Source organism: Mus caroli, unplaced genomic scaffold (genome assembly GCF_978045245.1).
Source record: "Mus caroli unplaced genomic scaffold, Mus_caroli_1 scaffold_7, whole genome shotgun sequence".
Classification (NCBI taxonomy): Eukaryota; Metazoa; Chordata; class Mammalia; order Rodentia; family Muridae; genus Mus; species Mus caroli.
In genome coordinates, this window is record NW_028227262.1 from 47266835 (window position 1) to 47284548 (window position 17714).

Below are 17714 nucleotides of genomic sequence, written 5' to 3' on the forward strand. Positions count from 1 at the left end.
TGCTTGCTTTTCAAATTGTCACTGTCACTGTAGCCAGCCAGTCACCCAACCCTGCCAGAGGACCTGGACAACTCTCTCTGTAAACAGTGAAAAGTGTCCATGATCACAGCATTTGAGGCAGTGTGCAGAGTTGTTGGTCTGGTGGAAGCATCAGCAGGGACTTGCTGAGGAGGTAACCTTGATGCTGACAAAGTAGATGATAGCTAAGTGAAGAGGGACCAAGAGCAACCTATATTATGAGTGAGTGAGTGAGGAGTGGGGAGATGGCTTGGCCAGTATAGTGCTTGTTGCACAAGCATAAGGGGCTGTGTGTAAGGCCCATGTGAATACATTTATAACTCACTCCTGGTCTGGTGATGTGCGTTTGTAATCCCAATGCTGGGAAGACTGAGGCAGAAAGATCTCAAGTGCTCACTGAATAGACAGTCTGGGCTACTCAGCAACTCCAGGCCAATGAGAGAGCCTGTCTTAAAAAATAAAGTGTACAGTGGTTGAAGAGCAACACCCAAGATTGCCCTCTGGCCTCCGCAAACATGCGTATATGTGTGCATGAACACACACACACACACACACACCAGTGAGCAAGTTTGAGTCCTTGGCATGGCTTTGCAGGTATAAGGAGAAAGACATCTTGCACAGCTGGTTAAATTCCTATAATATCAAAGTTCTCAAGTGGGATTGATTTTGACCCAGGGGACACTTTGAAGTATCTAGAGACGTCACAATTGTCACATCTAAGAGATGAATGCTATTGGCACTGGGTGACTAGGCATAAAAGAGGCCCCTTGTTAACCTACAGTGCACGTCCCAGTCTCTCAAAGCAAGAATGATTGAGTCCCAGATCCAAACAAGGCAAATGTTGACAAATTCTGCACAGAGAGCTGAGGGAAAGGACTACCGAAGCAAGGCAGGCTTATTTTCTATGTGTAACCCCTTTGTGGTGTTAAGTTCCCCTTTAGCCTAAGGGGCCAGTTCCATGGTGATATGAACGTCTCTGCCCCTCTTTCTTCATGCATATGCCCCTGTCCCACTCACACAACACCTACAACCAGGACAGGTGTGGGCAGTATTTTCCAGGAAGGACAAGACTGGGCATGGCTTTGCTGCTTACAGGGGTTCCGTGGTATCTTCTCCAGTTTAACAGGGTTCTATAAATATAGCCATGGGTAGTGCTAGGGTAAAGAGAGAGAACATCCCACTTACATAAACAGACAGTGCCCTGAGTTGGGCTGCTGTCAGGACCCTGTCTGGTCAAAAGGGTTTGGTCTGCATGAGAGATAGTGGAAATTCAGAGGAGGCCTGTTTACTTTAAAGAGATAACACATGGGTTGCTCAAATCCATCACTTCTCTGTGTGCATCCTACTGGTCAGAATTCAGAAGAGCTGGACATGTGCTAGGTATCATAGAGCTAGGTATCATAGCTATGGAAAACTCAGATGCTGTCCATTTTTTTTTAATTTATCTGATTTTCAAGACAGGATCTTGCTGTATGGTCCCGTAGCTTCAAAGTTCAAAAGATCCTGATGCCTCTGCCTCCTAAGTGAGTGCTGAGATTACAGTTGTTCCCACATCTGGGCTCACCCTTATCCTTTAAGGCAGAGAAGAATGGCTATTAAGGGACACATATCATTGTTTAATCACCAGAATGTGGACAGGAAAATGAGAGTCACCAATTGATGCTGGCAACACAGCAGAGTGACCCCACCTCCAACCCTTGAAGTGACCTCTGTAGTTAGTGTTTCTCTTACAGCTGGAACTGTTCTGCAGTTCTTAGTGTCAGAGCCAGTGTTTCATTTTTAGATTTCTACTGCAAAAATATGTAGAGTAAACTGGAATGGTCAGGCTGGGATGTTGCAGGGTATGAAAAACACTGCCATATTGTTGGTAAGGGAGAGGGCGTCTTGAATAAACATTGTGGGAAAGAAATGAAGTAAATGAACAGAGGAGACATTTATAAGGGAGAATGGACAACTTAGGCATGCTCCAGATTAAACTTATTTTAGGGACTTGGGTAACACAGTTTTAGTTACTAATAGCAATTAAACTATAAACAAAATAATAGAATACACTTCTGTCGTCCTTCTGACCCTGGGTTAGCCTGCACTCTCTTCTTTTCCTCTTTCTGGTCTCCAGCACGAGGAGTCATCATCATCCTTCATGAAAAGCCATCTGCTTCTCTGAAGTGTAGAACCCAGGGCTTACGTGACTTGTGACTCGAGGTAGATGCAGCATTTGTAAGCCTGGGTTGTAATGAGGGAGCAACCCCAGTGCTCAACAGAGGCAGAGTGAGGACGTAGCATGTGCTTTGAGACTGGCTGGCACCAAGGAGACAAAAGCCCATGGTGTAATTATGCCGAGTGGAGAGTATAACATGATGCAATCAGGGACTGTCTCCAATATGCCCCGCAGTGCTGTGAAGGGGCTTTGAATAACAGAATGCTCTAGAACAGTGAGTCTGTGTCCCCAGAAGCCTGAGAAAGTTGCCTCGGCCGACATCTTCTCTTCCTTCAGCCAACAGTGCCCGCAGGCATTTATTGAGCATCTTCTGGATGGCAGAAACCATGCACAGTCTTAAGGACACAGAAAGTAAGATGTGAGCTTTCAACTTTCCTACACAAAGACTCCCTAGTTGCTGTCATTGGAGCCAGTGAACAAAGGCTGGACAAGTATTTCTTTCATTTGTTTAAAGCCCAGTCTCTAGTTATGAGGATGTCTTAACTGGCAGTCTCAAAGAATTTCTGCAAAGTTCCTTTTGCATTTAATGTGCTGGACACATTTGGCCCTAAAGACTTGCTGTCTAGTCATGCACTTTCAAGGAATTGCCTGAAAAACCGTTGGCACCATTTTATCCTAAAGAGAAAACAACAACGAGTTCTTTGTTGCCTGTCTGCAGTTGTTTATGTGTTGTCAGATTCACTATGGCAACGGGGCTAGTTCTCTAAATAATAAATAACTCGGGGGGGGGGCAACTCACGTGGAGCACAGCTATAGCCTCTTCTTACCTTTTGTCCCTAATTTGTTTCTACTGAAGATTGTCAGCAAACTGATTTTTTGGAGCTAATTTTGGAGTCTCCATAGCCGTCGCCTGTACATACAGTCAGATCATCTTCAGTTCTGGGGCACCAGCACTTGGGCTTGGTTTGTGGGCACTCCTTTCTGAAGCACAAGCAATGCTGATCTCTCTCATCCTCCCTTTTGAGCCAGCCATTCATTCATTCCTAACATTATTTATCTCTGAAAGTTCTGGTAGTGTGCTACTCTGTGGATGTTTCCTCCTTTGAACGTGAAGACATTCAACCAATTCTCCATTTGCTCTGTGAAGCACAAAAAAGGAATAAACAAAGCCTCCAGGTAGCGGTGAGGAAATATGAATGAGATGATTGGCCTTCAAGACTCTGTCAGCGGGAGTTGGCAGAACAAGTGTTTGATGCAGGCTTTCATGACTCACAAGCACACACCACTCCATGACTCTGCTGAGTTCTCTCTCTCTCTCTCTCTCTCTCTCTCTCTCTCTCTCTCTCTCTCTCTCTCTCTCTCTCTCTTTTTCCCTATAATGCCTTGAATTGTTATTGTCGATGTGGGTGCATGATCTGGGGAGGCCTGTGCACAAATGGAGGACAACTTTGTGAAGTCAGTTCTTTACACCTTTACCTGGGCCCCAGAGATCAAACTCGGGTCGTTAGACTTCTTATTTACTAAGCCAATATCTATTCTTGTTTTAAGTAAGATCTTTATAGCTCTGTTTCAGGATGATGGCCTTAATATCAAAAATTCCAGCTGGTTTCCTGCTTGCAAAAAAAAAAAAACCAAAAGCAATGTATTCATCTATAACAACTTTTGGCAAACTAATACCTGTGGGCCAAATCTAACCTTTTAAAAGAATAAAGTTTTATTGGCACACGGCCATATCCATTCATTTACGTATTGGCTTCTGCTTCCTTGGCATTGAGTTCTCCTGATTGAAAGTATTTACTAACAGGATCTCTACAGGAAGTTGTTGCCAATCCCTTCTTAGAACACAATCATATGTATTGCTTCTTTCTTGAAGTGGTTGCTATTTAGTAAAAGGGTGCTGTTCGATGATTTTAAGCAGCTTAGCTATAAAATGAATCTCTCTCTCTCTCTCTCTCTCTCTATATATATATATATATATAGTATTAATTTAGCTCAATACATTTTTAATTTTTTCAAGACACACACATACATACACACATATAAATATTTCTATCCCTCATCTTCTCTTCTTTCACTACTTCCTTTCCACATTGGTTCTCTTCTCTTTCTCACTCTAGATAGTTTCATTTCTAACACACACACACACACATATATGTATTTATATATATATATGACTTAATGAACAAAGTTACGACATTTGTAGGAGATCCAGGGTGAGACTACAGATAATCATATTGAGTGAACTAAGCCAATTCAGGAAAGACAAATATTGTTATGGTTTTTCTCATTTTTAGATTTTTATATAGGTACATGAAATCAGTTCTTTTTATCAAATGCCAACAAACAAACATACAACAACAACAAAAAAACCAATGTCAGGCAGGAACGTATCCATAGACAGAAGCACCATTTCCAACTGAACTCTGAGAAGTGTGTCTGGTTTTGACTCTTCTCAGAAAATGCTCAGGATTCTGCTAACCTTGGGAGTTGTGTTGTTGGTTTCCCCTATCTTTTCTATTCTAGAGAGTTCTTGCCATGTCTAGTTAGTTATTGCTCCTCTGGGAGGAAAAGAAAAGCATATTGGAAAAGAGAGAAACATACTTTTCCTTATCCTCCACAGCTTAAACCGTTCTCCAAAGCATTGCAGTGCAGGGCTAGAGAGCCAGCGTGAGCCCAAGTTCTGCATCCTGGCTTTATCTTCATCTTTAAGCTTACATAACCCACAGATAAATTATAAGTTACTACAAAGATTCCCACCAATGACAGACTGAGTCACTGTCCTCCGAGCCCTTTCATCTTTCTGGATTCCACTTCTAAGCCTCTTTATATTCTGTCAAAATGGAGTGTGCTTATGCCAACATCAGGCAGCGTGTGCCAACACTTGGACACATTTTCCACTTTACCTGGATAGAAAAACATGACCATGGGTGAAGTTTTTCCACCATTTCTTCTTCTGTCCCTGTCTCTCAAAGCTCCTAGCCTGCTTTGGGAAACAATTCATGTCTGTACTTGTGCAACAGCAGAAAGAGAAAGAACGGTTAAAGTGGCTTTTGTTTGCTGAAATATAACAAATGATTATCCTAGAAATGCCATGCCATTAGAGAACTAATCTGCTGAAGGTTTTGCTTTGACTTTTTAATCGCCAAGTGCCCTCTTGATCTGGGGACTGAAACCACAGTTTCGAGAGAAGATTTCAAAGAACACTGATGCCACAGTTTTCTTGCTTGGCTGATACCTCAAAAAAAAAAAAAAAATCACTTGCCCAGAGCAATCCCAGAAGAGTAAAAATTGTCTTGTAAAAAATTGATGTTAAAAAATCACTAAGAAATAAAGCAAAAGCCTTTTCTGGATAATGTAATGGTTTTGTGTGTGTGTGTGTGTGTGTGTGTGTGTGTGTGTGTATTATATGTGTGTGTGGTGTATGTGTGTGTGTGTCTGCTGTATATGTGTGTTTGTGTGCTGTATATGTGTGTATGTGTGTGTGCTGTATATGTGTGTGTGGTGTGTATATGCATGTGTGTGTGCGCATGTGTGCATTCATGTGTGAATAATGTGTGTAGGCATGTAAGCATCTGGGTGCATATAATGGTTGACACTGGATGTCTTCCACAGCCATTCTCCATCTTAATTTTTTGAGACAGGGCCTTTCATTGAACCCTCTCACGAATTCACTCATTAATTCAGCTAGATTTTCTGACTGGAGTTCCCGCAGTCTCTACCTCCCCAACACTGGTATTTCACCAAGCCTTCTTTCACTTGAGTACTGGGGACCTGAACTCAGATCCTCACTCATGGCAAAGAATTTACACTTTACCAAGTAATCATTTTCCCTGACATTGAATGGCATTTAAATGAAGGCAGTTATGTACTGTGTGCTAAAGGAACTGGAGGCTCTCTAGAACACTGCAACTTTGTATCATCCATTTGATCCCTGCAGATGCCAATCCAGAGCAAAAGACATTTTGCTGTAGAGCTCCTACTTATAAAACACCGGCCACAACACTGGTTGTTGCAGGCTCTTTAATGTAAGTACCATCGCGCTGCAGGATTTTTCTGGTCCAACCAATCACTGAGGAGATGATGCATGGGATGGGCTTATTATCAGCTTGCATTCCCATGGAGAGAGTAGACAGTCACTGTAACCTGTCTCCCTCAAACAGAACAGTGTCCTTCAGCATCCCCAGCTAATAATAATGCCTAGCACCCATGTAATGTCTTCACAGGTTTCTACATATAAAAATTAGTTAATTAGCAATTATTACTGTATGCTAGGTAAGCAATGATTAACATCATAATTTTATGGACTGAGTAAATGAGAGTGGAGGAGAAAGTGCCAAGAGAAAAATTAAAATTAATAAGTTCCTAGATCATAGGCCTGAACTGCAGCACTTTCAAAGGGTGTGTTTGTTTGTTTGTTTGTTTGTTTGTTTGTTTGTTTTAAGAGATATACTGGGTGGTGATGCTAAAAGTCTGAAAATTTTCATTTTCCACATTGAAATTTCCCTATTTATTCATTGCTCCTGGGATTCTGGGTTTTGTTCTTAGATGTGACTCCTTACATGCAACCTGTGATTCATTTTCTTTTAACCTGGGCTATCTTGATTATCATAGATTTCATCCTTGATGTACCGTATATTGTTCACCCCACACCCACATTTTAGAAACAGTGATAAGTCTCTCTCTTGTACGATCTTAGAAGTCTAAAAAATGTGTATTTGGAACAGCAAATGTGGGCGTGAACCTCTCTGGAGGCCTCCATTCCTTAGGATCCAAGTGAAACTGCGGACACACAACCCCTGACTGACTGATCTCAGAAGCTACGAAGGGTCAAACCTGGTTCGTACTGGGATGGGGGAAGGCACAGAATACGGTAATAAAAAGGTGATGGCAGAGATAGTGAAGACTACAAAGATTTGCAAAGTCACCAATCTCTCTGTCCAGAACCACCCATATTTCAACCCCTAGACGCTGTGGCCACAGTTGAGCGAATACGTAATTCAGGTCAGAAAAATCAGTGTCTTTTCTCCAGAGGCTTGGTTTGTCCAGAACTCATCTTCCTGAAGTTTTACTGCATGTTTGATAGCAGCATGAAGCTTCTACTTTTCAGTGTTGCCTTCCCTTCTCACTGTGTTGCCTGGACCAGGTAGGTGATTCTTCAGCCAGCTAAGGATGCCAGCCAGCTGCTGTCAGAGCCTGGCTTTAGAATGAAGAGAAGACTGCGTGGCAAACACTACAGTGGTTCTTAATCTGGGGCAGCTTCTCCTCAAGAGACAGTGACAGTGACTTCGATGTCATATGTGGTGGATGAGAGTGATCCTTTGTCACTGCATTTATGAGCATCTCCCAGAGATGTTGCTAACTATCCCAGAATACAGAAGGCAACCCCACAACAAAGGGTGGTCTGCAGGAGTGTTGTCACTAGTGAAAAACAAATCAAAAGAAGAAGAAAAGAAAAGAAAAACCAATAATGCCCTGATTTCCACTTTTTAATAGCTTTGTCTCTTGCTTCTCCTGTCCAATCCAGTGATAGAACAGCATGCATGTCCCTCCCCTAACCCTCACATTCCGGTAGGTTTATCTGGCTTGGTTTTTGCTGATTTCCAAGAATTTTAATACTAAAGTTAACTAATGGGGAGAGGCTTTCTGAAGATTTCTGCCTTTGCCTGAAGGAGCAAAACGACAATAGGGGACAGTGTCTCTATAGTCTCAGCTCTGTCTCTTTCTTTACAGCCTGCCTTCATCCCCCAATCTGTCATCAGGGGCCACAGATGGGTGGAAAGGCAGCTCTGAACTGAAGTTTACGTCTCAGGTAAGTGCTAATTTCCCATTTATGGTGTAGTATTGAGTTTGCCCCGTGTTCCTCAAAACCAGTTTGGTTTGAAGATTATCACCTTGTTGACACTAGCTTGTCTATGAAACTGACAAGCCCACACACCTTGGTTGAAAGAAGCTGCCTCTTACCCTTATGTGAAAGCCCACGGAGAGCTTAACAAATGCACCAGTGGAAGATTTTTTTTCCCTGCTGGAGCTTATCTGAACAAAGGTCATGAATATTTCACATCACTTGGAATCCTCTAAAGGGAAATGCATTCATTTATTCAAGGCAATGAAACAAAAGTATCACGACTAGACACCAAATGCCACCCTTCAGGATTAAAGAACACCTTTGGGGGGACCTCAACCATGCACTGAACAAACTGGTAGGCAACAGTTAGCAACAGTGTTGCAGTGGTCAGTTCAGAGCACTAATCCTTATGGACATCAAGGCAATTCTTTCCCTCCAATGAAGCAGTTCACTAGTGAAGGTCATGGGGTCTTTAGCAGACCTCTAAAGGACAGAAGTAAAAGTAATTAGACAAAAATGGATGCTGTAATCCCATTTTCTTGGGTCCATACCAGACATCAAAAATTCTTAGCTTTCCATTTCCAGATTCTTTCGAGAATCTGGCAGCAGATTCCGAATGAGAATTCCAGAACTTGACATTACTCTCACTAGTGTTTCTTAGGAATGTCTACAGCCTTGGGAGGTAGTAAAGCAAAAACAAAAACTACCAAAGGCATGGGTAGTGTTATGAACTTTCTACTTAGCCTGGTATCCCACATTATGAACTTTCCACTTAGCCTGGTATCCCACATTAACGTGGTGTTTCCACCCAGCGCCAGGCTTGCTACTTACTGTGCTTGAAAAGCTTCTCTGGAGTAGAAGAGAAAGGTCCTAGCAGCAAGGGTTTTTCCATCAAGTTAAAATCCAGGGTGTGTACAGCCCAGCAGCTTCTCCATGGCTGGTAGTCTCTTTTAGCATGGGCACACACTCAAGCTCCTTGTGGACCACTGGCTCACAATCTGAAACAACCCAAAATTCTCAAAAGAGCCTGTCTTTGATTCAGTTCAAAGAGCGATTCTTTGAACTGCTCCAGTGGGAAAATGGAGATAAAACAATAAGCATATGAATAAATAAATAAATTTAAGGAAAACAAAACAACAACAAAAACAAGCTGAAGGGATGTTGTTGGCAAGTTGGCTGGGGTAGACGTTGCTACAGGGACTTGAAGTTTTAAACTCCTCCATCTCTTTAACCACCAGAGTCAAGGCTCCAGTAATGGGGCGGGTGCGGGGGGGGGGGGGGCAATAGTTTTCAAGTGGAGCTAAAGTGTGCTCTTGCAACATTGTAGCGCTGTTTTTTTTTTTGTTTTTTTTTTTTTTAAAGGGACCAGTTTAGAAACTCTGAGCAAAATGCTTGAAGTACTGTAGTGCCCTCTTTATATAGGTGTAAGAATGGGACCCAGCCAACCACTCTGACTTGTCCCATTCAGACAGCTGGAGGGGAGATCTGATTCCTGCAAATTCGCCTTCTGGTCCTAGAAACCTCTAGCTGCTAAACACTGCAGTTTGCAGATCTTCTGGTTGGGACCAAAGTTTCAGCCTGAGCGTCCAGCAGCCACTGTAACTTTCCCCGGAGTGAAATAAATAAATAACGACCGTAAATACAGAGATAGCAGGGCCTTAGATATTTTTCACTCTAAAAGGCAGACACAGGAGAAAGAAGGAGGTGGGGAATGAAAAGTCCTGATGTGGCAGGAAACTTCTGTGGGCGAGAGCCACAGACGCAGCTCCAAACCGAGGGAGATGCTCTCTGCTGGCGTATTTTGTCTTCCTCCAAGAAAGCGGAGAGGAGACCCTAAGAGGGGGCCCATCTCCGGTCTCTAGCAGGTCTCCTTGCTTTGTGGTCAAACTCAGCCTCTTGTGCCTCGAGGCCCCCTCCCTTTGGCAAAAAGAGGGTCGTGAGGCCCCAGAGGTAGGATGTTAGTGCGCTTGCGCTCGAGCCAATACGGCCGGAGGAGTCCTGTTCCTCGGGCATTTTCCGAGGAAGTCTGGAGCAATTAGGCTCAGTCCTGGGAGAGCGAGCTAGAGAGCGGGCGGCGTAGTCGGCGTGTCTGGGCCGCCTCGCAGGGAGGGAGGGAGGGAGGGAGGGGGCGGCCGGTCGCCCGGCGGCGACACCGGGCCCCGGCCGCCACCATGGGTTTCGAGTTGGATCGCTTCGATGGCGATGTGGACCCTGATCTGAAGTGCGCCTTGTGCCACAAGGTCCTGGAGGACCCGCTGACCACCCCGTGCGGCCACGTATTCTGCGCCGGCTGCGTGCTGCCCTGGGTAGTGCAGGAGGGCAGCTGCCCCGCACGTTGTCGCGGTCGCCTATCGGCCAAGGAGCTCAACCACGTCCTGCCGCTCAAGCGTCTCATCCTCAAGTTGGACATCAAGTGCGCGCACGCGGCGCGGGGCTGCGGCCGGGTGGTCAAGTTGCAGGACTTGCCCGAGCACCTGGAGCGCTGCGACTTCGCGCCCGCGCGCTGCCGCCACGCGGGCTGCGGCCAGCTGCTGCTGCGACGCGACGTGGAGGCCCACATGCGCGACGCGTGCGACGCGCGGCCCGTGGGTCGCTGCCAGGAGGGCTGCGGGCTGCCGCTGACGCACGGCGAGCAGCGAGCGGGCGGCCACTGCTGCGCGCGGGCTCTGCGGGCGCACAACGGCGCGCTGCAGGCCCGCCTGGGCGCGCTGCACAAGGCGCTCAAGAAGGAGGCGCTGCGGGCCGGCAAGCGCGAGAAGTCGCTGGTGGCGCAGCTGGCCGCCGCGCAGCTCGAACTGCAGATGACCGCGCTGCGCTACCAGAAGAAGTTCACGGAGTACAGCGCGCGCCTCGACTCGCTCAGCCGCTGCGTGGCCGCGCCGCCAGGCGGCAAGGTAGGCAATCTCTCTTCTCTCTCCATCTCTCCATGCCTCCCTCTCTCTCCCTCCCTCTCTCCACCCTCTTTAGCTGGTCCAGAGTCCCACCCAAGTCCGTTGAATATAGGATGCCAGGGTCTTCCTGGGTGCATCTCCGGCCTCCTCTTGTTACCAGCGCTTGCCAGCTGCATCACTCCGTGCAGGTTACTTAACTAATCCCAACTGAGAAACTATGGTCCCAAAAGGCAGGACATATAGGGTGAATTGAAGCTACGGCAGTTTTTTTTTTTTTTTTGGGGGGGGGGGCAGAGTGTGTCTGTGAACACTAAAAGGAACTTAACAACCAAGTGTAGGGTAGGAACAGAGAGCGTGACTCCAGAGTCAGGGAGGTGTTGAGAGGCTTTGCCCTGCACACCAGCCTGAGACCCAGGAAGCTGCTCATCTTGGCTTAAGATCAGATCCATGGTCCTCGTGGATGTGACACTCCATTGGGCGACCTGGAGTGTATCTGCTGCGATCCAAAGGGGGAAAGGTGGCAGCAGAGCCCTTATGGTGCAGCTTGAAAGGGATGCCAGGAGAGAGGCCCCTGTGTAAAGGCTGGATTCAAATATGCACTTTCCTGCCAACTCACTGGCTGCTGACCTTGAGCAAGTAGCTCAATCCCTCTCTAAAGTTGGAAACTATGGCTCCTGACAACTTACAGCAGGAAAACACAGCCAGGCCCCATAGGAGAACTCATTTGGGCAATCGAGAAAGAACCCGACAATCCACTTGCTCCAATAACTGGAAAGTAATAAGTGCTAGCCCCCAGCTCCACCTTTTGGTAACCAGCTGAGTGGCTTGTGGGTTAGCCTCCACAGGTGCCTCGGTTTACCTGGAGCCCGTCAAATGATATTGTTTCCATCAAGGTGAGGATGTAGAAAACGGTCTGGCACAGTGCCAGGCTGAGAGTACCTGCAATTACCTTAAACCACTCCTGTATCATTCCCCTGCCCTTGCTGATCAGGAATTATGTCAGCCTCCCCTCCTGAGGTTCACCAGCTTAAGCACTTCTCAGCCATTTCTTCTCTCTCTCTCTCTCTCTCTCTCTCTCTCTCTCTCTCTCTCTCTCTCTCTCTCCCTCTCCCTCTCCCTCTCCCTCTCCCTCTCCCTCTCCCTCTCCCTCTCCCTCTCCCTCTCCCTCTCCCTCTCCCTCTCCCTCCCTCTCCCCCTCTCCCTCCCTCTCCCCCTCTCTCCCTCTCTTCACTCCCTCTATCCCCCTCCCCTCTCTTCCCCTCCCTGTCTCTTTCGTCCTCTCCCCCCTCTCCCTCTCTTCCTCTTCCCTCCCCCGTCTTGTAAAAAATATAGGTACAATGCTTACCATTTTGTACGTGGAGAAACTGTGGTTCCTGGAGGGACAATTGTATGCTTAGGTCAGGGCTTTAAAGGTTCAGAGGTGGGTTTTGACCATACTTGTCTCTCTAGCATAGTGGTTTTCAACCTGTGGGTTGGGGTCTCATATTAGATACCCTGCACATCAGATATTTACAATTTGTAATTGTAGCAAAATTATAGTTATGAAGTAGCGATAAAGTAATTTTATTTTATTGCCCAGAAACAGTTTCAACATAAAGAACTATATTAAAGGGTCACAGCATTAGGCCCTGTTCTTAACCACAATTATGCCCTGTCTCAGTTTAACCACTGGGACCTGTTATTCTCTATTTATTAAGGGCCACCAACAGTGGTGTGTGTGTGTCGGGGGGACTTTCCACTTCATCTAACCCTTATAGATAAGGGAACTGACCTGCCCAAATCCCAACAGTGGAACTCATGAGAAAAGCATGGATTTAGGTTCTGCCTCCCAGAGAAGATAGGGTTTGACTAGACTTTGGCTCAGTCTAGGCGTGTGCTGACATTTGGGGGCTTGGGAAGGCTTTGTTACTGGGAGTCTCTGTTGTCAGATACTCTGTAGCACATTTGTCCTCCTCCTGGCTTCAACTTACACCATGCCAGTCGACTTTATTCCAAATTCCAACAGTTCAAAATGTCTCCAGATATTGTCAAGTGTCCTCTAGGGAACTGCATTCCCTCACTTGAAAACCACTGGTTTGCCTGCAGGCAAGCGTGCCACATTTTCAACAGCTGGGTGCTTCTGCTGCCTGGCAAGGGGTGTGGACCCTGCTGCTGCCACAATGGCTGCTGCTCCAGGTGGCCTGGCAGAGAGAGGGTCCCCCAGAGACTTGTGTCTGCTCTGTTCTCCCCACTTCCCCTCCCTCTCTCCTTCTTCCACGCCTGCATTCCGGGCCTGCAAGTTTCTACCCTTCACCCCCTTTCTGGCCCCTGGCCTGTCTGTCAGCTGCAGTCTCCACAGCTGGCCAGCTCTGGGCGAAGGGCAAATATTTACAGCTCAGAGGCTCACAGAGGACCGCACAGGCGCACAAGAGACTGATGTGAGCTTGCAGTTCACCCAGACAGAGGGTTGAGCTTGCTTTTCAATCAGGCGCCAGGCTTTGGGCAAAGGCTTTCCCAAGTGTCTCTTGTTTATGCTGTCCTCTGGGCTTCCTGTGTCGTCTTAGGAGTGACGCTTATTTATAAATAAGCCATTCACTCCCTCTGAGTTCATACATCATTCACTGTTGAGATAGTTTATTATTTCTTCTTGCCTTTTTATTTTCTTTCTGGGATGTTTGAGTAAACTCTCTCTTAGAATCAAAAATATGATGCTTGAATAAAAATTGTGGATGTGTTTTGGAGCTCTGTTGGGTAATTAGGGCAGAGAATCAGGGGTGTTAAGTTCAGGAACAAGATGTTGATTTTGAGAGACAGAAAAACTCCATCCTGAAGGTGGAGCCCTGCTCAGGACCTACAGGGACCTTTACTCCAGGCTTGGGGACAATCAAGGATGTCCTGGTCCAAAAGCTGCCCTAGCTGGCTTCCTGGGCTTTAACCCTTAGCCAGCCTCAGATGAGGTCTTAAGGAAGCTTGCTCCTCTTGTTCCCAAGTTAGCCCTCCTTGGGCTTTGCCGAGAGGGTCAGCTCTTCCAATCTACAGTCAGCTGCAACTCCTCCCGTTAGGAGCTGTTTAAGGACTTGTGTATTTCATTGGGCCAACTTTCTGTCCCTCCTAGGTTCTGTTTATTCTTTTCCAGAGGCAGAGGGATTTAAGTTGCCTGGAAACTCTCAGATACAAAACTTTTATTTCATATTTTTCTAAAACCCACTGTTTGTTTCTCCATTCTAAACTGAAGCATATAATAAAACTTGCTTCATAAATGATCTGACGTTCTTCATTTTGTCTTTATCCAGTTTTTTGACAACACCAGAGCACCCCAGATTTGACTATATTGGCCTGTGTGGCCTGCCCTGGTTGAAGTGTTTTTATTGCTTTTTCAGGCCCCTAGGGGCTAGGAATCTTTGGAGAATGTGGTAAAACCCATTTTCCACAGTCTCACCCGTTAGCCAGTCTCAGGAACCAAGAGTTCTTGTACATGATAAGCAAGTATACTACCACTGATTTATATCAATTTTTTCCTCTGTGCAGTGTTGGTGATGGAGTGGGAGCCTTATAAATGTTGGGCAAGTCTTCAACCATTGAATTAATTCCTACCCTTCAGATCATTGTCTAAACATTTTAAGATCAGGGATAATATTTTAAAGCTGATATCAACAGCAGTGGTCTAGGAAGATACCTCTGATTTGCCCGAGGCCACATCTCGTGATACAAGGCCTGGCATGAGTGCCATACTTCAGTTAAAGAGACTTGCTTCCACCCTCGGTTTCCCACCCTGACCTACCTACCTCTTTGTAAGAGCAGGGGCATTCTAGAACACGTTTAGTTTTGCTCTCTGGCAAGGTTGAAGCCCTTGGTAAAACTTCAGCATCATTGAGACACTTGAAGCTCACCCCCATGCCCTTTGACCCTCTGCGTCCAGTCACTCACAGGACCCTGATTTGCCTCTTAAACCTGTCTTGCACCTACCTGTTTACTCTTCTCTTAGGTCATTCAGACAATCTTCTGTCTCAGGCAGAGGTTCTCAACTTCAGCACAGCCAATTGTTTGCACTGGCTGACTTCTGTTGTGCCTGTGTTACTGACTAGTGGGTGTGGCCTGGGTAGCGCCATACCCTGACATTAGTACACCTTGGGGAGCAGCATTTCCTGAGCTGTGATAATCAGATCTACCTGCAGCCACTCCAGAATGGGGAACAAGACTGGCCTTTCTTTCAACCATCCCCATCCCAGTATCATCTCCTGCCTGGATCGGCAAGCTGTTCTTCCCCAAACCCTTTCATTTCACATAGTTCGTTACCTATCACTAGCAATACCTTCCTTCAAGTGTCAATCATATCTCACTCTATTCTACTTCCTTTGCCTTGGACAGGAAAAGGCAGTCTAGCAAACTGCATCCAACTACATCCACCTGCTGGTGCTCTCCTTTCTCTTGTCTTGACTTCACTGAGTTCTGAGGGCTTTGTGGCTAAGCCTCCAGGCTCCCAACTAACTAGCCGTGGGCCTTCGCACCTGCTTCTTTCTCTACCTGGGATGGTGTTTCCAATCATACTTCTCAGCACTTACTCCTTTTCTACCTCTCTCCTCTTGCCCTGGGACTTTCTGTCCACCCTTAGGTTTATTCCTTTTAGCAAATAATTGCCTTCATCTCCTTTCCATCTTGGTCCAGCATCACTACCTCCAGAAGCCAGGCTTCTCTGATATTATAGATAATATCTGGCATCCTAAGGCTCTCCCTTGTTCATAAAATTTATGCTAGTTATAGCTCTCTAATTAGAAGGGTCTGTCTGGTGGAGGACTGTCTCCTCCCTGCTACAGTCCTCCCCTTGTGTTGCCTAAGTCCTAGATGGCCACTCTTTTTCTTTTTTCCTCTTTTAATTTCAGGATTTATTTGTTATGATATTTTTCTCTCTAAGAGAAATATATAAAAATTCATTTTCATAGATCATATCAGGAGGAATTTTTGTTACATATTCTAAAAATTAAAACCAATTGTATCAAAAATATCCACAGCATTTTATATGTTTAAACAACAATTCATGGCTACAAAAATCCTTAATATCTTTCTACATTACTTAAATTTCTCAATTTTTGAAGCAACATTAAATATCTTTTTTTTAGAAAGTAATTTTTTTAACTTTTTCTAATTTTTTATTAGGTATTTTCTTCGTTTACATTTCAAATGCTATCCTGAAAGTCCCCTATACTCTGCTCCCCTACCCTCCCACTCCCACTTCTTGGCCCTGGTGTTCCCCTGTACTGGGGCATATAAAGTTTGCAAGACCAAGGAGCCTGTTTTCCAATGATGGCTGACTAGGTCATCTTCTGCTACGTATGCAGCTAGAGACACGAGCTCTGGGGTACTGGTTAGTTTGTATTGTTGTTCCACCTATAGGGTTGCAGCCCCCTTCAGCTCCTTGGGTACTTTCTCTAGCTCCTCCATTGGGGGCCCTGCATTCTAAATGGCCACTCTTATCAGCCATAAAAACATTCAGGTTGCTCATGTAGAATGGACTTGTATTACAAACAATAAGTTTTCCTATGTCATCCATATGTCAAATTGTTTCCAGGTTTTTGGGAGACTTTGTTTTTCTTCTATGAGATCCACCCGGATCAAGTTGCATAGAAGCTTCAAATCCCTGAGACTGGTTTTGGCCATTTAAAACTGGAGATAAGTTAATTTAACAAATAATTGTGTCAAGAAAGTATTCCAGATGTGCAAAGGCTTTGAAATGAGTCTATTCCGTGTTTGCCCTTGGGTGTTCTTTGTTTCAGACAAGTGTTAGCAAATAGCTGTTCCTTAGTGTGTTTAACAAAACAGCCTCTTTCAGCTGCAAGAACTGCAGGCTGACAGTTGTACTCTGTTTCGGTGATTTATAAAGAAGATGAAGATTTGGTTTACAGATATATTAGCTATGCTGGAGCCAGCGTGTATAGCTGTTGGGGTTGGAAATTCTTCTGAGATTAATGTATGAGTGGTTCTTTTAGCGTTCGGAGGTGATGCATGCCTCTCTGGGTGTGGATTTGATAAGAGAGTGTCCGAGTGTCAGGTAGTTCTCACTGGACTGGAAGCAGAATCCTTAAAAGTATCCAGCAGGTTTTACTGATGCTGACACCTGAAGGTGCCATGCAGTGTCTTGAAACACCACTCTTGTTACATAGAACTCTCCAGCTGGGTTTTCTCTTTTTTTCATGGAGTGGTTATAAAATGTTTTAAGCCAGGGACTGGGGAAGTAGCTTGCTGTGTAAAGCACTGAGGATCTGAATTTGAATCCCCAGCATTCAGGTAAAACGTGAGCACTGCAGTGCATGCCTATTATGCCAGCAGGACGGAGGCAGAGAGCAGAGAATTCCTGTTGCCTGCTTGCCAGCCAGCCTAGCTGAATTGATGAGTCTCGAAATATATAGACACTCGTATATGTATCTGTGGAGAAAAGCAATTGAGGAAGACAGCAGCCCTTGACTTCTGGCTTCCACGTACATGAACACATACTTGAATCTATGTGTACACACAGAGGAACAGGTATATGCATATGCACATACAAAACAGAAAGAAAAACAACTAAACAAAATCAAAAATATCACCCCCACCAAAAAACAAAGACAAAAACAAAAACTAGCCAACCAACCAAACAAACAAACAAAAACACCCAGACACATTCTAAACCAGTTTGGCTAAAACTAGAAATGAGATGGGAAGGGCAAAGCTGCCTTTAAACTTAGTGTTTCCTGACTTCAATCTCATACACTTTCATCAAAATAAGAATACTTTATCCAAGACCTATTAGTCACTCCTGAAATCATATTCATATAAGCAATCCTAAACA

At 45.3% G+C, this 17714-nt stretch overlaps 1 protein-coding gene across 1 annotated transcript in view; it reads left to right on the forward strand.

Annotated features, from left to right (window-relative positions):
* The first annotated feature begins 10157 nt into the window (after positions 1 to 10157).
* The window catches only part of Pdzrn3 (PDZ domain containing ring finger 3), a 224618-nt gene continuing 217061 nt past the window's right edge, over positions 10158 to 17714 (forward strand). The window contains exon 1 of the mRNA XM_021165184.2: positions 10158 to 10915. Coding sequence (XP_021020843.1) covers positions 10193 to 10915 — 723 coding nt within the window. The 5' untranslated portion in view covers positions 10158 to 10192. The remainder of the gene's footprint in view (positions 10916 to 17714) is intronic.